Consider the following 25,604-nt stretch of genomic DNA (forward strand, 5'->3'; position numbering starts at 1 on the left):
TCGATGACACTTATTTATATATATATATATATATATTACGTAAATATGTATCAATACAGTCTGTCCTCGTATAGCACGATAGTTGTGTTCCTAGAAACCCCCGTGCAATGCAAAATCGTGCAATACAAACAACAGGCCCTATGGGAAAAGTGGGGTTAGGTGCCGACCATCCAAAATTGAACACACATTTGGAACCAAAACATTACCAAACACAATAAATAATCAGGTAATTTTAATCGTTATAAAATACGTAAACGTATTTTATAACGATTAAATAAAAATAATAAAAATACTTATTTTTTATTATTTATTTAAATAATAAATTTATTAATAAAATACGTAAGTATAAATTATAATACGTAAGTCATAATAAAATGCTTACGTATGTTATTACGACTATTACGGAATAAAATATTGCTAATGCTTTTGCTTCTATCGTAAGCAAACTTGTTTTTTGTTTGATTTTCTATCCAAACAGATGACAGCCATTCCATCTCTTCCAATTCTTTGTGTCTTAATCTAATGGATTTTAATTACACTTTGAGTTGTTCCTGCTATGAAAGTTGTTTTTATTTTCTCCGCATTCTTTCTAATTCTCGGCGTTGCCTCATTTCGGTCTGTAGCACATGCAATATCACATGGTCTTTCATTTTGCTCAAAGCGCTTCACAATTTCATATTTTTTCTCTATCGACAGAGGCGGACTGGCCATAAGCCTTACCCATAAGCCATAAACCGTAGTATGAGGCCACTATAAATTTTCCCGGGTAAGAATTTTTGACCCAGTCCGCCTCTGTTTATCGATATTGCTTCTTTTTTTTTTCTCTCTGAATCTGCAGTGTCTTCGCAAGGACGCTTCCTTTTCACACCTTTTAAGTATTTTATTAATTTTTAGGGAATAAAGCACAATTACAAAACAAGGAGGCACGCTTGATACACATAAACGAAGTTGCGCCCGTGTAGCAACTGAATAAACAACACCGTAAAGGCCAAGATACACTATTAACACCTCACATTTTACTAAAGCACATTTCTGGGGGTTACTACCATAAAACAATTTCCTGTTGCGTTTCTGCTAGTGGAATCTGTTATAAACTGGTAGTAAACTCCATCTAATTGCATTTGCGATTATATCGATAGCTGGAATTGTGTTGGTTTTTACATTATTATGGTGAAATGTGTTTCCCCTTCACTGATATAAAAAACATAAATACATTTTCAGAATCTTCTCTTCATTCCTATCGTGTTGCATTCGGTTGGGGTGATTCTGCGTTCGACTGCCATTTCTTGTAAATGCAAAGGCGAATTCGGTTCGTGTTATATAAGATATCGTTCCCCTATTTATAAATCGTGTATGATCGAATTCGTGTAATGTAAACACGTGTTATACGAGGACTGACTGTACTGTAATATATGAGCCTGTAGTATTCAGTCAGATCTCCACCCCACCCCCCACAACCACCAAGTTCTATGGCTGCCAAATAAAGGCAGTAATTATCTCTGGATCTGTTCTCCTACACTTGTGGATATTACATAGACCCAAAGGAAGAAGCATTACATTCACAATGACACAAAGTTTTTCAGTACACACGAAGTCTCCTTTGGAATGCCTAAGTCAAGCAGTAACAGGTCAATGCTACAGGGATGGTCTTAAGATAATCTTAAGTGCATGCTTTTTTTTTCTATACCTTGAATATGAAGTGCCCACAAACTATTATGATGACTGCTATTTTTGTATGAGATACATAAAAAAAAAAAAAAAAAATCTGTGAACAGAAAAGTTGATACATCCAGGGCTGTAGTGGAGGGTATACACCCCCCCCCCTGGATTTTTTTTTTTTTTTTTTTTAGGTGAATAGTGTATACCTTCTGGTTTTTGAAAGACTTGAAAACACAAATATTATTTTAAAATATTTACTGAAAATTAAAAAATAAATTTATTAGAATTTGATGCTTCGGTAATACTCAAGAGTTTTATTATTTTTAATATATATGCCGCATACATAAGTAAGTAAATATGCTGTGTATGTATATATATTTTTTTCTCCTGAAACTCAGGTTTTTCGTCCAGCAAACAGAAAATCGACTCTGCGACACACACACACACAATTTACAGAGAATATTTACACAGAACAACATGGCCTTAGTTGGCAATGCTCCTAAAATATAAACACACACTCGTGCGCGCGTGCGTGCATGCGCATGCACTGGTATATGCCTTATACCCTCTGGTATTCTATTAGTAAGCACGGTATACTCTCTGCATACGTAACATTCACAGAGTACACCTTCTGCTAATTTTAAGATTACAGCACTGGATGTATCCCGACATACCATCCTCTATTGCTTCACAATGAAGATCTGCCAATTCCCAATCCACCTTCTAGAGAAGGGGCTTCAGAACTGAATGATGAACCTGGTGAAGTGAATAATTCAGATTACACCTCAGAAGCCTGTTCAAGAAAAACATTACATTTCCCTAATCAGCTAAACATGGGATGATTTAGTGAGGGACTTGGATCTAACAAAATCTAATTGTCTGATCCAAAAATAACATACATACTGGTCCACAAATTAAGCAGATGTTGGTGTCATACAAACTGGAAGACAAAATGACTGATATCAAGCAAAGCAGCTGGTAGTTGTTTCATTTTGTAGTAAATGGCTATCTTGGTGTGAATATTACAAAAAACTAGTTGGCTGACAAGTTAACCAAAAATTATGGGAAAATGAGATGCAGAATGTCAATCAAGTTCTATTTACTTGTGCTCTCACCTTGATTTTTTTCAGACCAAATCTACACAATGTTAGTGAAGAGCATAAGGAGAGATTCCATCAGGACACATGGTCAATAGAGAACAGGTATTAAGGAAAGTGGCATGAAGCTATGATGGTTGACTATATCTGGTCCTTGGTTTGGAAACACTGACCATAAAAAACAGACATTCAAATATACATCTTAATGCAAAGAGGATTTCTACTTTTTAATCTGTGATTTTTTTATCTTTTTGTTTACTCGTAAAAAAAAAGTTAACTCTGTTCTGTATAGAACAGAGTATTAACTTTTTGTTAATAAACATTGTTAATTTATTAACATTAATAAATCTGATAAATAGTATTATTGCACGTTTACTTTTCTTCAGGAAAACCATTGATGCTAGGTAAAAATTGAGGCCATATTTGGAATCAGCATACCTAAATTAGAAACAAGAAATTCAAAAACAGAACCTTTTTTGAAAACTTTTTTTACATAGTGTACTACTTTAACATGTTATGTATTTATTACATAAGATATCTCACAAGTCTGAAACTACATAAAACTGTTACAAAATGTTTAATATTCATCATTCATACAAACACAACAGTGAAAATGTTTATCAGTACAGGGGAATGGCATGAACTGTTTGAGATGTGGTTCAATATAGTAACAGATGCTCAAACATTTTGTATTTTTAAAAAAATACACTTTGGGTTCAAGGTGATCCCCATTTGTAAAGTGCGCATAGCACACTCTTCTTGATTAGACCGGGGTCCGAGCCCGTGGTCACCAAATACGGAGGATGCGGAAAGGTCAGGGAATGACTACCGCATATCCCCGGAGCAATATGGCCTTAGTTGCTAATGCTCCTAAAAAAAAAACCAAATAACAATAATGATTATAATTTGTAAAGTCCAGAGGTGTAAGGGATCTTAATGGACTTTCCTCTGGTCCCTGCCTTCCAATCCAATGCTGAGAGGGAACTATTCGTCTAGCTATTCATATTGCTCGTTGAGAATGCTTGGGGGGGGGGGGGGGGCTCTGTTCTGCAACATATCAAAGTACAGAACTCTTGTCTTTCTAGAATCACACACTGTCCTTTTCTTAAATAAATTAGAGGTAAGCACTATCTTTGGTTATATATTATATATAAAAATAAGTGATAAAATTAATAAAAATATTCTGATTACATGTATATGCTCACTAACAGGAAAATCCACTTATGACTCCAGCCAAGGTACTAACACAATAAGACTTGCTGTATAAACTACCATGTAATGCCAATCATTCAACACTGTTCTACAGTCTTATGCTCTCACTTGTCATTACAGAAGCTTGTAAGTCACTGATGATTCACAATATAAACTAAAATATATAAATATGTCTAAATATTAAAAAAAAAAAAAAAAAAAAATATATATATATATATATAGTGATATTTCGGATACAAAGTTGAAGATGAAACTAAGATTTAATTGCTTACCATCAGTATCTGGTATAGATCCCTGTAATTTCAACAGACTCTCTGCCATATTTACTGATAAATCTGCTTGTCGCACTAGTCCCATTACAAGGTCATATAAGAAGCCCGGGTGAGCATTTTCAGCCTATCATTCCCATAAAAGTATATCATGTTAGGAAATTCATATCATTTATATCACAATAATCTTATATCATGTTAGGAAATTTCAACATAAGAATGTATAGCAAAACTTTAGTACATCAATACAGGAAATGACTAAAAGCTGATAAAACATAAAGTTAAAATATATTAATGAATATTTGCATAACACAATAATAATACTCTTGTCATGATACTAAAGCACTGGTCTCTGTCATTCATTCCCAAATTACAGTGAATATTTCTCAGGAATCCATGATGTTTTTCTTGAATAGTAAATCTGGTAACAACATATAAGTGTCAATTAAGCTGTCAGCTGTAGATAAAATACAGAGGTAACAGTAAGATACAGAAAAAGCATGGGTAGGTAGCACATTCAGCCTATTATTTCCATAAAAGGAATCCTACATCACATCAGAAATGAAAAGTTTGACTTAACTTGTAGCCAATCTTTTTAGTATAAAATCAATAAAGGAACACGATTAAATACAACAATGAGAAACAATTGATAAAACAATTCTAAAATATATTCATAATTTTTTATATAGCAAAATAATACTATGAAGCCATGATAATATAGAAAATTCCAATAAAAATTCCTCCCATCTTGATGGGATTCAGACCGTGGCCTTTTCCACATTACATGGAATAATAGCTTGCAGGGATGTGGTGTTAAATTAAAGAAAATCATATATAAACACACACAATACCAGTTTGGTGCATCTGGCAAACTGGTGGGTTTCCTATGGCATTTGTTATATTATATAATGCCTACAAATTCGTGTATGCAAGGATTTGTCCACTGAAAAAAAAAAAAAAAAGAGCATGTAAAGAATATCTCACAATCAGAGTTGAAGACCAGTTCAATCAGTATTTATGAAAAAGGGAGTAAAATGATGTTAAAAGATGTAAAGAGCATTTCATCTGTGCTTTAGCAATCAGATTTATTACTACTTACTGCATACATCTGGAAAGCAAGTCATTTTCAGATACTGTACATGATCATAATAACACTATACTGGAAAAGACACTTCACAAGAATTACTTTACAGTAAAATTCCAGTTATCCAAAAATTTTTTTTGCTTTTATTTTCCCCCTAATTCCACTCAAAGAAATTGGCAAGTAATATTTATGTTTAAGAAACAAAACTATTAAATGAATATAATAAAATCATGATTCCACTCATACAAAGCATTGAGAATGAAGCAAGGAAGAGTCAATTTCACCCAAGTCACTTCAGTATAGCTGCTCTATATCACATAAAATCATCACTGCAAAAAAAAACAAAAAAAAACAAAGAGACTAATATTCATCATTACTTTGTGAATGACTGTAAATAAATATCTATGTAACAGTCAGTTGGAAACCTTTTTTCCCCAGAAAACTTTTATGCATCACATGGTTGTTACTGTTACATGGAAGTGGCATGGATAACCAACCCAGTCTGCTTGGCTTTTTATACAGACATTAAATGTCTTATAGGTTGGGTTTTTTTTTTTTTTTTTTTTTGTAAATATGCCTTGTTCTTTAAAATTGATTTATCTTTTCATAAACTAGTTTTCTCTGTAATAAACTTTGCAACTTTGGACATTTTAACAGCAATGCACAAAAATAGATAAAATATGAACATGTTAGCTATAGGTTGTTCTTGTAACAATCCAGGTTATCACGTTTTGACAAATATGAAAGTAGTTTTATAATTAATTATAATTAATGGTGAAACTAAGAAGGGAGACATTATGATGAATATAGAGAAACTAACCACAGAAACTAACAGCCAATGAAGTGTTTAACATTCTTCACATCACTACTAGGTTGACCAAACGACAAGCACTAAATATGCTGCAAGGTTCTGTAAATATAGCATCTTGAAGTGTAAAAAACAAAAGACTGCCATCTTCCAAGTAAAAAAATCACTATCAATTAACTTTAAGTTCTATACATATGCACAATATATAAATCATAAACACAAATTTCAGTAATTTTCTTTAATTTTTCTCACTTCCTATTTATACTGCAGTTACAGCATATTTAACTCAGAGTCATTTGTGCAGAGTCAGTTCAACCCTGACAATATTTCAATAATTTCTGTTTCATCTACTTAATCCACTCAGCTAAAATACCTAACAGCTGTTGTTGAAAGTGTTTTCATTGAATTCTCCCCTGAAATTTCCAGAAATTTGTTAATTATTAAACAATTAGGAAAAACTCATGATTAAATTAAACCTAATTACATGTTCACAACATATGTCATATACAGTTATTGTTAGCAAGTTCACTTTACTGCCACAGATTAGAGCAAACTTGCTTTACTGTGTGACAGTAATCAAACTGTTGAAGTGTATGCACTTCACATTTCATGCACAAGCACTCCTATTAATAATAGGCCGGTTCTAATTGCAATATTTGTGGGAGCCCACAGTTTTTAAATTTGCATTTAATAGCCAATAGGCCTAAAGGGAGTTTTAATTTTCAAAAATTAATTAAAAATGTTTTTAATATAGTAACATGGATTTTTCACAATTGTATTCAGAAAAGATTGAAAATATACGTGGAATAAAAAAAGAAAAAAAAAATGAACAATTTTGAATTATTTTTTGCTGATTTTTCAAATTTTCATATGCGCAGAGGAATTTTAAATTATCTCACATTTAACTTATGGTTAAAATCAATTATCTAAAAAAAATCAACTATCTGAAATAATCTCAGTCAGTCTCAATTACTTTTGGATAACCTGGATTCTACTGTCTTACTTCATCTGTGAGAAAACAGTGAAATAACAATTAGTGAAGAAACTCCGCCATGGACGGTCCCAAGCCCGGCTGCGAAAGGAGGAGGGTGGTCATCCTGCCGAAATGACCACAACCGGGAAACTGGGGAAACTAGGCAAGAAACCGCATGAAATTCGGAACAAGGACCCACCCAATGGAGCATCCAACGGACCGCGCCTAGGAAAACGTGGGCCAAGCAAGTGGAAAATGACTTGAAAAGCCGACGTCTCGACCTTAACCAGGCCAGGACTGACGCCATGGATCGTAAGGTATGGAAGAACATCACAGAGCAAGTCCGAAACCCTGCGGCACCTACAGCAGCAGCATACTGGTTGCGTGGCCAACCGCCTCCCCCAGCTGCCAGCTAAGGACCAAAGAAGAAGTGAAGAAACAAATTTTGAACAAATTTCAACTAATAAATTTCTGCTAAGTTCACTACTGTCCTTTGTTTATCTTCGATAACACTCAGATTTCTAGACAAGATTACTTATTTCTATTAGGAATTACCTTGCCTTCTAACCTTTGCATCAAAAAAAAAAAAAAAAAAAAAAATTTTTTTTTCCCCGCTCTTGGCATTACTTTTCTTCTAAACAACCACTCAGGCTGTAGAAATCTCAACTTTGCCTTGCCATGGAATATCACTCCCATATCTGGGGTAGTGTCTCCAAAATCTCTCTCAAGCTGCTTGACTCCATTCAAAAAGAGGGCAATCAGGTTATCTCTTACAAAGTCTCTCTACTCTCTATCTCAGTGTACAATTTTTCTTGCATGCCTTTTATATAGATAGGTCCATGTCATTATTCTTCTGAATTGGCATCTAATTCCTCCACTCTCTTACAAAGCAGTTCAAATGTCTGTCCCAAACAGTCATTATCCACTTACTGTCCACCTACAAACTCACAGAACCAACTTTTCCTCTTCTTCACTTATCCATTCTGCTTCTATTTTCTGCAACAACAATTACAATCTACAGAAATTCAAGTCTAATTTCAACAAATATCTTTTGTCTTCTCAAACTTCAACCCATGCATAGTACTAAGTACTATAGGTTCTGAAACCTTGCTTTCTAATGTTTGGGATTTTCGTAAAAAAAAAAAAATAATGAAATAAAATAACCATTATTTTATTGTTTTTTCATCATTTTCTCACTGATAAAACAAGACAGAATAATTACTGTGTGCTTATCCTGTTTAATGTTAAAACTTCAATCATTTTAATACAACAAAAGCTATATGAAAAGGACACTATGTAGTAGGGTACAAAAATAAAATTTAATGCTCTCTCTCTCTCTCTCTCTCTCTCTCTCTCTCTCTCTCTCTCTCTCTCTCTCTCTCTCTCTCTCTCTCTCTGGGTTAAAAAAAAAAAATTATTTTTTTGGCTGGTGCAGTATAAGCCTCAGGCTTCCTTGCACCATGTGGCTAATAATAATAATAATAATAAAATGTAAAACTTCTCTTATGAGCTTACACTTATGACACTGCATTCAATTTTGAAAAATAAAACTATGGCCATTTGTTGTGGCTTACTTTTCTAAGCCTTCATATGGTTTAAAACTGAAAAGAAACTATACAGCCTTACACATTTGACTTCTTTCTTCAGAGGTGCAAATCTTGGGTGTGTCCACATAAGTATGTAAATCTTAGATATGAACATCTCACCTCTGAAGAAAGAAGTCAAAACATGTAAGGCCCAAAAAAAAAAAACAAGCCACAACAAATGGCCATAGTTAGTCATACTCCCCAACAATTCATACTAATTAGGTAGTGAAAATACCTCTTCAGTGACTGATAGCCAAAATCTCATGGCAGCATACTCAGACTCTTGTTTCTCAAAATCAACACAGCTTTTGAGTTACTGCCCAAAAAATCATGGATATAACTCCTACAGTTCATCCCTAAAGGATTCTCTACATCATCCACATTGATTCCTTCAATTTCTACTATGTTTGCCATGTGGATGATATCTTCAACTACATTGGACAGCTCATAATGGAGACCAAGAGAAACTTGTACAGCTTCTGAGTATAGTCCTGCCAGACTACAAGCCCATATAAAATGGAAAGACTTCATTCCAGGCCTTACTGATGTTACAGATTGCCATTAGGAATGCTTTAATGACAAAACTTTGTACAATAATTTTGAACAAGACCTCTTGACCCATGAACTCAATGGCAACAAAAAAAGTGGTGATAGTAATCTGCACATAAAACAGGTATATACACAAAGCCCAATGAGATTGCCTTTCATATATTATCAAATCTATGGCTTCCCATCTGATATTTTTGCATAAAATTTTGCTATTTATTTTTTGACATATTAACGTTTTGAATTCACATTGGTAGGAGGCATGCTAATCAGGGATTACTTGTATTAAATTTTATTTCTACATCCATTTACTATACAGTCAACTATTCCTTTTCTGAAGGGAAAAAAAAAAACAAACAAACCTTTCCTTAACCATAAAATGCCTAAAGAAGAATCTACTTTTAAATATAACTCTCACTATATTAGTCACATAGGTTTCAGAGAAAAGTGAGACACAAGAATAGTTCCTTACTACTAATTAAACAATTTTTGAAATAAAATAATTTCTGTTGTCAACAAAATATTTTTTTATATTTTTTTTGCATTTAATAATTAAATAGGAAAATTCAACAATTATATGTAATGCTAATAACATTAATATTATATGGTTATAATAATATTGTTAAATACTAAGCAAGATACAATAAAACATAAGAAAAATTGAATATTATTAAAAACAGATTTTTCAAAGTTTAATGTGAAACTATTTTGTGACCCACTAGTTTTAAAATCAGGAAGATATGTAACATTTAAGGCTGCCTACATGGGTGCGAGCCACCCATGTAGGCATATGAATGTATGTATATCCTGCAGGTTGGATATCCTGCACTATCTGATCAATAAGTCTTGAAAACTTCTCTTTTGTTAAACAAATAACAGAATAGCCTTTCGACATTATTTGTTTTAAGTAGTGCTTTTCTAGGCAACTTGTGTTTAACACATTAATCACCATAATGTTAATAAAAATTAAATTCTTAAGGTTGCTTTTTTTCTCGTGACAGGAAAGTGCAGCTCTCGTGTGTGTATGATCTTGACAGACAACTGATACAAGAGGAGTGACTAAGTAAGTAAGAAAGCTTTTCTTCGGTTACTATATTAGCATTAGTAAAGGCACATCATGCAAGAAAGCAAGCTATACAGGGTGATTCACTACCAGTGCGACAAACTTGCAGGAGGTGTAGGGGGCACAAAGATGAATCAGAATCACATAGCATTGCACATATATTTGAGGTCCGAAATGCCTTCATCATGCGGTAGAGGACGTTGAACGGGAGGTTGCGTGAACAGCGATCCCGCTGGAAGTCAGCATTTGCGAACCGGTTCCTGAGGCAGTAGGATGGACGAGTATTCAAACATTGAACTGGCCGATGACATGCACCTCGTGTATGGAGCTGTGGACTGTAACGGGCACGCCGCTCTGCACTTGTACCAGGAACGTTTCCTGCACAGGCATGCTCCTCATCATACGATTTTCGCACGTGTGCACAGAAGGTTATGTGAGACTGGTTGTTTCACGAGAGGTACCATGAATCGAGAGCGAACGACGAGGACACCAGACAATGAGGAGAATGTCCTACGTCTTGCAGTAGGCAATCCGAGTACGAGTACTCGAGCAATAGGCCAACGATTGGGTATTTCCCAATTCACTGTATGGGGGATACTGTCAACAAACCAAATGGGTTCATACCATCTCCAATCATTGGAGCCTGCGGATTATCCACTCCGGAGGACTTTTGCTACTTGGTTTCTTCAACAGAAACGGTTCACAAATGCTGACTTCCAGCGGGATCGCTGTTCACGCGACCTCCCATTCAACGTCCTCTATCGCATGACAAAGGCATTTCGGACCCTGCAATTCTATGTGAATCCGATTTGTCTTTGTGCCCCCTACACCTCCTGCAAGTTTGTCGCACTGATAGTGAATCACCCTGTATACTGAAAATTCTAGCACTCTCTCTTAGTTATCAAGCAAACAGGAAAAATGCAGGCTCAACTAGGAAATAATTCTACTAAGCTTAACTGCTTCTTTGCATGCAAAGACACAAAAGTATGTGCTCTCACAACAAATTATTTTTTTGACAAAAAAAATAAAAAAAAAAAAATTATACATTCTTTCTTCAGCGTGCCACGTACTGCATCTACTAAAAAAAATTTCAAAGAAATTCATCCATTGGCAGACACATTATAAACTGCAAAAACTTCTGTCAAATAGAAACCACCACGTGAGCACTGGATAAAAAAAAAGTTTCACTATTCAGAGCCTTTCTGGGTCATGTTTGATCTGGTAACAAAATTTCAAGGGAAAAAAAAAGCTCTATTGGAAGTTGCTTTATAAACTTCTAAACAGTGAAGAAGCGGAGGAGAAAAATCTACAAAACTACAAAAATCAACAACAGTACTAAAAAGAATAACTTTAAAACTTTACATAGATGAACTGCTTTTTTGGTATTTGAACCAAAGATAATCACCACAACATGCCAATCAAATATAATAATCTATTTCATTACTTACTTTTGTAACAGCTGATTTTAGTGTCTGTGCTGCAGCATAGTCCCTCCTTTCAAGCTGAAATTAGAATAACAATATGTTAATGAAAATACTTAATATAATTTTGTGAATGATCAGTACACTATTCCTCCCAATAGATTTTTACTTAGTACTATTAAGCAAAACAAGTTATGCATTTGTCACTTACCAACCACCCTAAGAACAAGCAGCAATAGCATTTTCATCCTATACTGACCATAATACTTCAAAAGTGTACACTTGTAAGCCAAAACAGTGGACCCACCAATCTCTGCACAAGTAAACATCCCATGGCACCTAGGAGTGACATAACTGACCGGTGTAACATATATAGCAACAGAACAGGTAGTGCCTGTCAGTACATCGATACAAATCTCATGCAGTGGACAGAGGGAACAACCTGACAGTTTGAATGGGGAATGATGTGCACTGCTAAGAAGACGAGGTCAGCATCTCAGCAACTGCAGGCACTGTTGGCTGTTTGAAGGCTACCATAGTGAAGTGACAGGGAAACCACCACTGATTTACAGTTGAGGCAAATGGTGGTTGGCACAGACTGTCCAGGACAACAAATGCCTCGTGATCCCTCAATTAACAACACACCAGAGTGCACAATGAAATGTTTCTGGGCATACCATCCAGCAGATTCTCTTGTGGATAGACCTATGGAGTAGGCAAACTGTTCATGTGCCTGTGTTGACTGACTGTCATCAACACTTGTGGCTACAGCGGGCACAGTAACAGCTTTTCTGAACATTGCACAACTGGAAAAGAGTTGCCTAGTGTGATGAATCAAGGTTCCAACTCCAACATGCTGATGGACGCTAGTGTATTCAATGGCAAGCAGGTGAACAGCTGCAACTGGCTGCAAAGTTGGACGAAAACAGATAGTGGTGGTATCATGATCTGGGGAATGTTTTCATGGACATCACTGGGTCCCTTCATCCCCATTAAACACAACATCACTGCCAGATCCTATCTCTGCATTGTTTCAGACCAAGTTTTGCCCTACATGGTGACCATATATACAATGCCATCTGTATACAGGGTGCCAAGTATACAGATGGTACTGGACTCTTTCAATAAGACAATGCTCAGTGTGTTACAAAGCCTGATATAATCCTCTAACTGCAAGAGCAGTTCGAGGATCATATCCAAAAATTTTCTATGCTTCCCTGGCTACCAAATACCCTCAACATCAATCCCATCAAACATTTGTGGGATGCAACGGAATTCAGCATTCAATAGTCCACACCAGTTCCACACTCCAGGACATCCTTCTGTGCAGCTGGTCTTTCTGCAATCTTGTGGAGTCAATGCAAATCCAGGTGCAAGTGATTATTACAGCAAAAGGTGGTCTACACTATTAGGTAGGTGATTGTAATGTTTTGGCTCATGGGTGTTGTATATTAACCATAAACTGCTTATGTTGATATATATATATATTTGAGGTTACAGGTATTAATTAGCATGACAAGTTAGTATCAATTATTACATTCAAGGGAAAAAAAAAGGTATGGATATTTTAAATTATAATAAAATCCAAAATCTTGTACAACAAACTTAAACATATAGAAAGCCAAAATGTACTCTGACTAATGCTGAATCTTTTTTGGAAAATGTTCCTACTGATAAAACACCATTTGCTTTAATTAGTATCACACAAGCCTGTTTCAGCAATGTAATTTTTTCTTTTACTAAGAATTTATTTTAAAAAATAACCGTAGATTTGAAACTGATATTTATTAGTTTAATCCAGAGCCAGTCATGCAGGGTGTTTGAGATGCTGCATGATTTCGCCAATTTTGTGCTCCTCTATCCAACCCACACAGTTAAAATTCCCAACAAAATTGTTGGGAATTTTAACAAACATTCCAGAAATCTCAGTTAACGTGCAAACAGGAAAAATTCAGGTTCAAGTTAAGCCTATTCTCGATAATTATATACATGTTCAGAAAAACAAGAACTGAAAAAGAGAAGCATCTCTTGCATCTAATTATTAAAGTGCACCAGCTTCATATTTTATGACAGCACCTCCAATTGTTACATTCTCTGGCTTCACATCATGGAGGAGTCTGGGCACACAACTATTGAAACATGCAGGTTTTTAAATTGACCCTTCACTTGCCCAAATAAGTAAGATGATACAAGAAAAAAAAAAACCGCATATAAAACGCATGTCTAAAATGCTGCAGAGGATGTAGGTGGGTTACCTTAAAACATAAAATTAAAAATGTTTTAATATGAAAAATTTATTTTTGCACTGTTGTGTTCATAACAGATTGAAAACAAAAAGGTGGCATCAAAAAGTGAACAACTTTTAAAGTTATAATCATACCTACACTTTGAATTACATTTTCTGGGTATAGGTGCAATCTTCAAACCCACTGGCACCAAAGATAGCCTAAAGAGTCTTAGTTTTAAATCTCCCAAGACATCCACCTACCACACCACCTCACACTTCTGCTGAGAAGTAACAATATGAGGTATTTAAAACTAAAGCCCTTGCTTACCTACTGCTCACAGACTCAACATGCATTAGCATTAGCTTGCTATTTGGTTTTTAGGAGCATTAGCAACTAAGGCCATATTGCTCCGGGATATGCGGTGGTCATTCCCTAACCTTTCCGCATCTTCCGTATTTGGTGGTGACGGGCTCGAACCCCGGTCTAATCAAGAAGCGTGTGCTACGCACTGCGGCTCCTTCTCACCTGGCTATGGAGGTGCCCGCATTAGCATTAGCAGAGGCATACGATGCAAGAAAGCACGCTTATGCAGATCAGATGAAACAAAAACCTCCCATTTCACCCCTCTATTCGTTTCAAATGCCTGTCCAGCTCAGCCTTAAGTTTATTTAGGCTATCAACTTCCACAACAAAAGATGAAAGTCTGTTCCACCAATCAACTACCTGCTGGTTAAAGGCAAATTTCCGTACATCTATTCTACAACTGTCTTTCCTCAATTTGAATCTATACCCCCTTGGGTTCTTAATCTGAGCAAGAGGAAGAATCCCATCAGCATTCAGCTTGCTCAAGTCATTCAAGACCTTCTACACCTCAATCAGATCACCTCGCAGGTGCCTACTCTCCAGGCACTGCAATTTGCAGAACTTAATATCTAGCCTTTCTTCTTAAGAGCAACCCTTTTTTGTTACTTTGCAATGAGGGATGGGAGGATAATTCTAAAGAGCATTTGTTTGTTTGGAGGTCAAATACAAAAGGATGGACAAAAATGGACATTTTTCAAGAATGGTTCATAAAAGAATTTTACACAGAAGTAAAGTGTTATTGTGAGACTGGTAGTGATTATTGTGAGGCTAATAGTGATTACTGTGACTAACAAAGTCACAAGTACTACTACTGAGTGGTAATGCCCCTGGTCACCACTCAGTTAACATGCACACTGAAGAATACCACCACTGCCTGTAGAAGTGGTGGTATTCTTTCTGCCTAAACTGGAAATCCCTTAATCATGCAATGGACCAGCATGTCATAATGTAAAAGGAAAATCCATCTACATGAAACTTAGTTGCAAAAGCATACTATGTTAATCATTTATCATTATGTGATGTATATCAAAATAATATGTAACTGAAAAGTTTGTAATATTCATTCATAGCAAGAGACATTAGTTTTGTCTATTGATAAGCTAAGTTAAAGTTAGGTAAACTTTTAATCATTGTAGAAGCATGTGGCTTACCTTGAAAGGCTTACTCACTGAACAATTAGTCATGTATGACAAGCATGGGCAAGAGATGCTTTCACATGAGGCACCACCATTAGAGCATGAGTATAGTTGAAAGATTAAAAAATATATAATAAAAAAAATAGGAATTTTAATTTGAGTGCAAAGTACTTTAATGGCCAACTTAAGTGTATCATGTTTAGCATTAGCAGAGGCATATGATGCAAGAAAGCAAGCTTATTCAGCATCAGCCAAAAAAAACAAAAAAAAAAAAAAAACACACTCCCATTTTACCCCTCCGTTCGTTCGAAATACCTGTCCAGTTGAGCTTTAAATTTGTTTAGGCTATCAACTTCAACAACCAGTGATGGAAGTCGGTTCCACCAACCAACCACCCGCTGGCCAAAGGCAAATTTCCGCACATCTATCCGACATCCGCCCTTCCTCAATTTGAATTTATGCCCTCTGAGGTGATTATTCTGAGAAAGATGAAGAATCCCATTGGCATTGAGCATGCTCAAACCATTCAAAGCCTTATACACCTCTATCAGATCACCTCGCCGGTGCCTAGTCTCCAGACTCTGTAATTTGCAAAACTTAAGCCTTTCTTCGTAAGAGCAACCCTTTGTTCCATTTACTAATCTTGTTGCCCTTCTCTGTACCCGTTCCAGCAGCTCTACATCCTTCTTGAAATGAGGCCTCCAGACCTGTATACAGTACTCAAGGTGTGGCCTTACCATTGCCTTATACAAGGGAATAATCACCTCCTTATCCCTGCTAGAAAAATTCCTGTATATCATTGACAAGACACCATGAGCTACTCTTGCAGCTCGTCTGCACTGCTCACAGAACTTCATATTTGCCTGCACAATTACCCCCAGGTCCTTTTCATTCTCCACCACTGTCAGTGTAGTACCGCAGAGTTGATACGTTGCTCTGGGGTTACTGTTTCCCATATGCAGCACTTTACATTTGTCGATGTTAAACCTCATTTGCCACCTCTCAGCCCATCTGTTCAACCTGTCCAGATCCTGTTGCAGCAGCATAGCGTCAGTATTGTCCTTAACGACCCTGCCAACCTTTGTATCATCTGCAAACTTGGACATTAAACTTGATATGAAAAAAGCCGTGAAGTAGGGTTGAATTTGAAAGTGTCTGCAATTCTGCCCAGACACGATAGGAGGGAGTATATGATGAGAGCCTTGTCGATCAATTCGGCCCTGGAAAGATTGTGCAAGGCTGAAGGGGTAGAATTTTTTTCAGCCTGGACTGTACTTGTTAACAGGAGAGATTGCTTCTACAGGGATGGGATACACTTAAATAGAAAGGGTGCAAGAATATTTGCTGATGCTATCGAGGCAGTGTTAGGTGGGTCGGAAAACTGCTAGCTTGGGGGGAGACAAAGACTAATGGATTAACAGTAGCCACGGGCAGAGGTGAAAGAGATTCTTGCACTGCTTCTATTGGAATGAGCAGAAGCCTGAAAAACAAGATGCAGGATATTTCAGAGACTGCTGGAAGTCATTGCGGTACAAGTAAACACATGGGTTGTGTTAGGGTAGCTAAGAATAGAAACAGGTGCATGTATACTTGCGTGTACACCAATGCTAGGAGTTTAGTAAATAAATTTGATGAACTTGAGGTATTACTCAAAACATCAAAGGCAGATATTGTTGGGATATCAGAGACGTGGTGTCACACAGATATAAGGAATGCAGAACTGGAATTTGGGGAGTACAACGTCTACAGAAAGGATAGACAGGATAGGAAGGGAGGAGGGGTTATGCTATTAGTTAAAAAACATAAAATCCAAGGAAGTGAAGCCAGTTGACATCGCTGGACAGTGCAGTGTTGAGTCAGTTTGGTGTGACATAAGCATAGGTAAATCAAAATTGAGAGTAGGAGTGTGCTATAGGCCTAATGACTCTGATGAGTATAATAAGATACTGTACAGGGAAATAGAGTGGGCCAGTAAATCAGAGAGTCTTATAATGGGGGATTTTAATTTCCCAGATATTGACTGGAATTTGTGGGTTGGTCACTCACACACTAGCAAGGCTTTTGTGGATTTATTGGATGATTGTTTTCTACACCAGCATGTTCGGGAGGCAACTAGAGGGAGTAATACTCTTGATCTGATTATCAGTAGTGATTCTTCATGCATTAGGAATCTGCAGATAAATGAACCACTGGGTGGCAGTGATCACAGTGTGCTGAAGTGGGATTTACTCAAGGAGGTAACTACCATCAGAGGTAAAGGGAAGGGTTTTTGCTTTCGTAAAGGAGACTATGCTGGTCTGAGACAGTATTTAAATTCTATACAGTGGGACCAACTGATGATGTTACCAACAGCAAATTCAAAATGGGAAGCATTCAAGGAACTAATCTTGGAAGCTACCAGGCTTTACATACCAACCAAGAAATATTGTTCAAGGTTCAGGCCTAAATGGTTGTCAGATGAACTAATGAGACATATGGCAGAGAAGAAAAATGCATGGGATACATACAAATTAATGGGTGACGTGGAAGCCTATGATAGATATAAGTTGGTCTGTAACCAAGTCACAAAGGAGATTAGGCAGGCAAAGGCAGATTATGAGAAATCCTTGGCAAAGGATGCAAAGAAAAACAGAAAAGAGTTCTTTACCTATTTAAACTCAAGAAGGAAAGGGATGAATCAGATTGGTCCACTGGATGTTGATGGTTCAACAGTTGAGGATCCAGCTCAGGTGGCTAACAATCTAAACGAGTATTTTGCATCTACATTCACACATGAGGAGTTATTCAGGAAGGGGAATGTCGTAGGTGAAGTAAACATTGGCAGTGAGCTAGATGATTTTCTAATAACTGAGAGGAAAGTGGAGGAGAAATTGTTGAGGATAAACATAAAAAAGGCACCCGGGGTGGATGGGATCTATCCAGTTATATTAAAGGAGGCAGCAAAGGAAGTAAGCAAACCCCTAGCCATAATTATGAGAGCTTCTTTGGACTCAGGGGAGGTACCCATGGACTGGAGATGTGCAAATGTAACCCCAATTCACAAAGGAGGATCAAAGGCTGACACAAGTAATTATAGACCTGTTAGTTTAACTTCGGTTCCAGGAAAATTAATGGAGGCACTGGTTAAAGAAGCACTGCAGGATCATCTGGACAAGAATTCAGTTATAGCTCAGACACAGCATGGGTTTGTTAAGGGCAGGTCTTGTCTGACCAATTTGATTGGATACTATGATGTAGTCACAAAAGAACTGGATGCAGGGAATAACTTTGATATTATATATTTGGATCTTAGAAAGGCTTTTGATACTGTTGCGCATGGAAGACTGCTGCACAAATTGGAGAAGTGTGGCATTCGAGGCAAATTGCTGCTATGGATAAAGGGATGGTTGAGTGGCAGAAGACAGAGAGTGGTAATCAATGGACACTGCTCAACGTGGACTAATGTTATTAGTGGAGTTACTCAGGGTTCAGTGTTGGGTCCATTGTTGTTTTCTGTATTTATAAATGATATTGATGATGGTGTATCAGGCTTAATGTCCAAGTTTGCAGACGATACAAAGGTTGGCAGGGTTGTTAAGGACACTACTGATACTATGCTGCTGCAACAGGATCTGGAAAGGTTGAGCAGATGGGCTGAGAGGTGGCAAATGAAGTTTAACATTGACAAATGTAAAGTACTACATATGGGAAACAGTAACCCCAGATCAACGTATCAACTCTGCGGTACTACACTGACAGTGGTGGAGAATGAAAAGGACCTGGGGGTAATTGTGCAGGCAGATATGAAGTTCTCTGAGCAGTGCAGACGAGCTGCAAGAGTAGCTCATGGTGTCTTGTCAATGATATACAGGAATTTTTCTAGCAGGGACAGGATGTGATTATTCCCCTGTATAAGGCATTGGTCAGGCCACACCTTGAGTACTGTATACAGGTCTGGAGGCCTCATTTCAAGAAGGATGTAGAGCTGCTGGAACGAGTACAGAGAAGGGCAACAAGATTAGTGAATGGAACAAAGGGTTGCTCTTACGAAGAAAGGCTTAAGTTTTGCAAATTACAGAGCCTGGAGACTAGGCATCGCCGAGGTGATCTGATAGAGGTGTACAAGGCTTTGAATGGCTTGAGCATGCTCAATGCCGATGGAATTCTTCCTCTTGCTCAGAATAATCACCTGAGAGGGCATAAATTCAAATTGAGGAAGGACGGATGTCGGATAGATGTGCGGAAATTCGCCTTTAGCCAGCGGGCAGTTGGTTTGTGGAATAGACTTCCATCGCTTGTTGTTGAAGTTGATAGCCTAAACAAATTTAAGGCTCAGCTGGACAGGTATTTCGAACGAATTGAGGGGTGAAATGGGAGTAGTGGTTGTGTTTTTTTTTTTTTTTTTCTTTTTTTTTGGCTGATGCTGAATAAGCTTGCTTTCTTGCATCATATGCCTCTACTAATGCTAATGCTAATGCTAATATCCCATCATTAATATCATTCATAAACACCGAAAACAACAACGGACCCAACACTGAACCTTGAGGAACTCCACTAATAACATTAGTCCACGTTGAGCAGTGTCCATTGATTACCACTCTCTGTCTTCTGCCACTCAACCATCCCCTTATCCATAGCAGCAATTTGCCTCCAATGCCACACTGCTCCAATTTGTGCAGCAGTCTTCCATGTGCAACAGTATCAAAAGCCTTTCTAAGATCCAAATATATAATATCAAAGTTATTCCCTGCATCCAGTTCTTTTGTGACTACATCATAGTATCCAATCAAATTGGTCAGGCAAGACCTGCCCTTAACAAAACCATGCTGCGTCTGAGCTATAACTGAATTCTTGTCTAGATGATCCTGCAGTGCTTCTTTAACCAGTGCCTCCATTAATTTACCTGGAACAGAAGTTAAACTAACAGGTCTATAATTACTTGTGTCAGCCTTTGAACCTCCTTTGTGAATTGGGGTCACATTTGCACATCTCCAGTCCATAGGTACCTCCCCTGAGTCCAAGGAAGCTCTCATAATTATGGCTAAGGGTTTGCTTACTTCCTTTGCTGCCTCCTTTAATATAACTGGATAGATCCCATCCACCCCAGGTGCCTTTTTTATGTTTATCCCCAACAATCTCTCCTCCACTTTCCTCTCAGTTATTACAAAATCATCCAGCTCACTGCAATGTTTACTTTACCTACATCATTCTCCTTCCTGAATAACTCCTCATGCGTGAATGTAGATGCAAAATACTCGTTTAGATTGTTAGCCACCTGAGCAGGATCCTCAACTGTTGAACCATCAATATCCAGTGGACCAATCTGATTCATCCCTTTCCTTTTCGAGTTCAAGTATGTAAAGAACTCTTTTCTGTTTTTCTTTGCATCCTTTGCCAAGGATTTTTCATAGTCTGCCTTTGCCTGCCTAATCTCCTTTGTGACTTGGTTACAGACCAACTTATATCTATCATAGGCTTCCATGTCACCCATTAATTTGTATGTATCCCATGCATTTTTCTTCTCTGCCATATGTCTCATTAGTTCATCTGACAACCATTTAGGCCTAAACCTTGAACAATATTTCTTAGTTGGTATGTAAAGCCTGGTAGCCTCCAAGATTAGTTCCTTGAATGCTTCCCATTTTGAGTTTGCTGTTGGTAACATCATCAGTTGGTCCCACTGTATAGAATTTAAATACTGTCTCAGACCATCATAGTCGCCTTTACGAAAACAAAAACCCTTCCCTTTACCTCTGATGGTAGTTACCTCCTTGAGTAAATCCCACTCCAACACACTGTGATCACTGCCACCTAGTGGTTCATTTATCTGCAGGTTCTTAATGCATGAGGAATCACTACTGATAATCAGATCAAGAGTATTGCTCCCTCTTGTTGCCTCACGAACATGCTGATGTAGAAAACAATCATCCAATAAATCCACAAAAGCCTTGCTAGTGTGCGAGTGACCAACCCACAAATTCCAGTCAATATCTGGGAAATTAAAGTCCCCCATTATAAGACTGTTTATACAGTTAATAACTTACCATTATATTTGTTAAGTTTATTCAAGGAGTTAAGAAAAGAATTCATTTGAAGATGCTTCTATGTTAAATAAAATTACTACAATTCATGATCAAATATGCAATGTTCATTAAAAAGGTATATTGAACGGATTTTGTTGCATGTAAAATACATGCTAAACTTGTTAAAGGATATCATTAAAGAAATTACAATAAAAAAAGTCTTCTCTTATTGAAAGAGATGTGTTAATTCATTTTAAACATCAAGAAAACTGCATAAAGTTTGCCAATACAGTCTTAAAAGAATTGTAATATTTGAAGAAACAAATTTAAAAGGTTGGAAAATATATGGCAAGTTTATTTTTTCTACAAGAGACTCTTGTCATTGATCCTTTAACTTTAGTGATGTATGATACATCTATATACATATCGGACACACATGTTAAGAAATTGAAGCAAAAATGGTCTTGAGTAAGAATTTCTTGGGTGAACATTTAAAGTGGTGAAAAAAGGGGAAACTCAGTCTTGTTAAAGTTTATCTCATTGGCAATTTCTGTTGGGGTAACAGAGGAGTACATTGGCCCAACATATAAACAATAGCAAATTTAAGCTGCTACATGAGATTGCACTTTCAAGGAAATGACTGAAGCAACTGATAATCAAAATCAACAGTCATTTAGGGAGTTTGGATCTCTTGGAATGTTACAATGTCATGAGGGCAACCAGGAACATCAGCTTGGCTTAAGATGAAGTTTTCACCCATCACATGAAAATGTCATGGAAGAATAAATGGCTGGAGGCTTATAATGAATCCAACAATTTAGAAGAAAAATGTACAAAATCTGATAGCTAATGAAACTGTACATCTTGCCAGTCAACTAGAAATGGACAAAGTCGATGGTAACAATATATAACAGTTCCTTCAATCACATGTGAGAGAGGGAGACAGAGACTGGACTAACGAAGAACTGATGGAATTGGAGCAGCAAAATTCCTGTTAATAATGTCAATTACAAATGATGATATGAAAAAAAATAGTGACAAGTTCAACAGCTTTATTAATAACATCAGGCCACAAAAAACAATCAGCTCATAACCATCTTCTAGAGTCAATTTTTTATATGGTAATACATGTATGTATTCTGTAATAAATCTTAAATTAAGAATTTTAACTGCACATTTTTTGTACATTTATGTACTTGGTCATTCTGTCATATAATAACAATAAATTATGATTTTAAGAACACATTCACATACGTACCATACAAAAATGATTTTTTTTCACACTGATTCACTTTACACTCATTTCCAATCATGATATTTCATCTGCATATCTACAAAGAAATGTCCCCTCCACAAGGTATTTCCAGTCACGCAAGACATTTGCTGCCTGCCTGATTGCTGTACGATGCAGTGGCCTCAAAATTTACCTATTCAGTATAAATGATGTCAGTCCTATAGCCTGGAGTTTTTCCACTGTCTGGTACTGGGAGCCCTTGCTGTTCATGGGGCAGGAATGCATTTATTAATTCTGCAGAGGAATAAGGATAGTCAGATTTGTTTGATAAAAATTTTCAATTTCTGTTTATTAGACAAGAATTGGATTGTGCCTGGATACAAAATGCCTCCAACATATCTCTAAGAGCAGTCAGCAAAAGCACTTGGTATTTTACATTTCTTTATAGCCTTTGTTGTAAGTTCACTCTAAGAGTAGATCTCTGCAGGGCCATGTCGAGGCTTTCCAAGAGCATGTAAGCGGACAGGCTAATCAATTAATTCATAAGAGCCAAACATCAGGTCTGCACCACAAGCAAAAATAACAGTCTAAAAGGAGGGAATGATGGATAATGGTCTACCTGTTGTCATGCCCGTGATGTGGGGGTGTAGTCCAATGTCATGCAGGGGCAGCTAGAGCAGGAAATGAGCATGTACTGCTGAGAGGTTGTGGCAGAAGAATTGTCTGAAAAGGTATTAAAAAAAACTCTACAGACACCTCTACCCACTGTGGGGAAAGCGTGTCCATAGAGCTATTTTTTATATTGTAGTATTTTGCCATGTGTAGTAAGTAGGCAAGCCTATGTAACTAAGTAGCTCAAGCTCGCAGCCAAAGAAGAACCCCCTCTCCTAGCACACAAATGGCAGTGGGGATGCTGGGAGGAGGGGGCTGACAGAGTGAGTAGTCGCACACAAGAGGGGGATTTTGGTGTGTGTCGATGGCAACCCCTTTGATATATCTGTAGCAGGGAGGGTATTAACTAATAAGAGCGGAAGGGAGCAGGCAGAGGTGCGTGATAAGTGTGTTGCAGAATCAAATTGTACCAACAAGCAGGGCCAGTACAAGGGACAAGCATGCTAGACATCTGTGATAGCTGCTGGCTCCCAGTACAGCTAAGCCTGTATATAATTACTCATGATCTTCAAATGTTAAGATTATCTGATTTGTCACTATTGTCTATCGAACATGAAGTATTAGATGAAACTGACGTATATAAAATGTCTACTTCTGCAAGAAACTAAAATAGTGCAATTTTTGTAAAATTTTATATTTTGTTAATTTTATTGTACTGTGTTTTTCTGAACATTAGTAATACACATGTTGTAATATTTATGATTTTCATTTTAAAGTAATTTAACAAATAATTTAAGTATATGCATTTATAGTAAAAATTAGAATGTTCTTCCTTACACACAAATGAGAAATATACAAAATTTCTGTTGGAGAACTGGGGCACCAATTTTTTTTTTTTTTTTTATCACGAGCACCAAATATCGCAGATTGGTCTTGCCTACAAGGATGAGCATTTAGGTTTATGTTGTGAATAGGGTCAACTGACGAAGTGATATCAGAAATCAAGTTATAAGAGTTAGGAAGGAAAGGATATAGAGAAGAAGAGACGGGGAAAAATCTGGCTGTATTGTTGGTATGAGCTGGGTGGGAATGCTTGGCATTTGTGGGTGATGCAATTGGGCACCAGAGATGTACTTGTGTCTAATAGTTAGCGCCTGGGCATTAACTATTATTAAAATTAAATTTTCTGTTTATACTCCGGAACGACCAAACAGTCAGGGGAGTTCACAAGATGACAGAATACAAGAAACAGCACCATATTCAGCAGTCACAGGCTTGAACCCCGGTTGTTGTTGTTGTTGGGTTTTTAGGAGCATTAGCAGCTTAGACCATATTGCTCCGGGATATGCGGTGGTCATTTCCTGACCTTTCCGCATAATCCGTATTTGGTGGTGACGGGCTCGAACCCCGGTCTAATCAAGAAGCGTGTGCTACGCACTGCTGCTCCTTCCCACCTGGCTACGGAGGCGCCTTGAACCCCGGTCACTCAAGGCACGTGCACTTGTGCACCCGCGCGCCTGACCACTAGGCTACGGCGACCATTAGTACTGGTGTAGGTATAATAATTTTATGAACACAACCAGGTAGGAAGAATGACTGTGCTATATTGGAGACCCAAATTCACTGCAGTTGATAAGAGGCCATACAGTGGATGAAGCTGCACCCTATTTAGTCCGAGTGGCACTGTACTTTCAGTAAATGGGACAGGTGAATATCGGTGCAGAACTAAGTAGGTGGGAATTTATATGATTAAGTTTGTACTCCTGTTGTCTATGTTTAAGGTGTGCAATAAAGTTCCCAGACTGATGCAATAAAAAATAAAAATAAAAAGAGCACAAAGTGAAGGAGATCAAAATTGATTTTATTTTTATTCAAAGTAATCATCAACTGATTGAATGCACTTATTAAACCATTCTAAAAGTTTCTGAAAAGAGTCAGCGAAAATGTCCAAAGAGATGATGTTCAGTTTTGGCAGTTACACTTTTCTTTATGCCCTTAACATCCTGAAATCTCTTTCCTTTGAGGGCAGTTTTCACCTTGGAAAGAAGTCCAGTGGTGTTCAAGAGAGGAGCACAGATGGTTGAATTGTAAAATGGCATGATTCGTCAAAAATATCTTTGCAAGTGTGGAATGGGCAAGGGCACTGTCATGAAACAAGAACCAGCTGCTTTTCTCTCTAAATTGCAGCTTCGCACGGAAAATGTGCTTCAGTAGTCTTTGAAGCACCCACATGCAGAATGCAGCACTGACTCTCTCCCCTTCAGGTACAAGTGAATCACAGTCTTTGTTGAAAAATATGATCAGCATTTTC

At 37.2% G+C, this 25,604-nt stretch overlaps 1 protein-coding gene across 1 annotated transcript in view; it reads right to left on the bottom strand.

The window, feature by feature from the left end:
- The window catches only part of Ccm3 (programmed cell death protein 10 Ccm3), a 78,657-nt gene that overhangs the window by 39,438 nt on the left and 13,615 nt on the right, over positions 1–25,604 (bottom strand). The window contains exons 2-3 of the mRNA XM_090375147.1: positions 11,746–11,799; positions 4,241–4,364 (exon numbers count right to left, since the gene is read on the bottom strand). Coding sequence (XP_090231273.1) covers positions 4,241–4,364; positions 11,746–11,799 — 178 coding nt within the window. The remainder of the gene's footprint in view (positions 1–4,240; positions 4,365–11,745; positions 11,800–25,604) is intronic.

Source organism: Mastigoproctus giganteus, chromosome 6 (genome assembly GCF_048544385.1).
Source record: "Mastigoproctus giganteus isolate SK-2022 chromosome 6, ASM4854438v1, whole genome shotgun sequence".
In the NCBI taxonomy this organism is placed as follows: Eukaryota; Metazoa; Arthropoda; class Arachnida; order Uropygi; family Thelyphonidae; genus Mastigoproctus; species Mastigoproctus giganteus.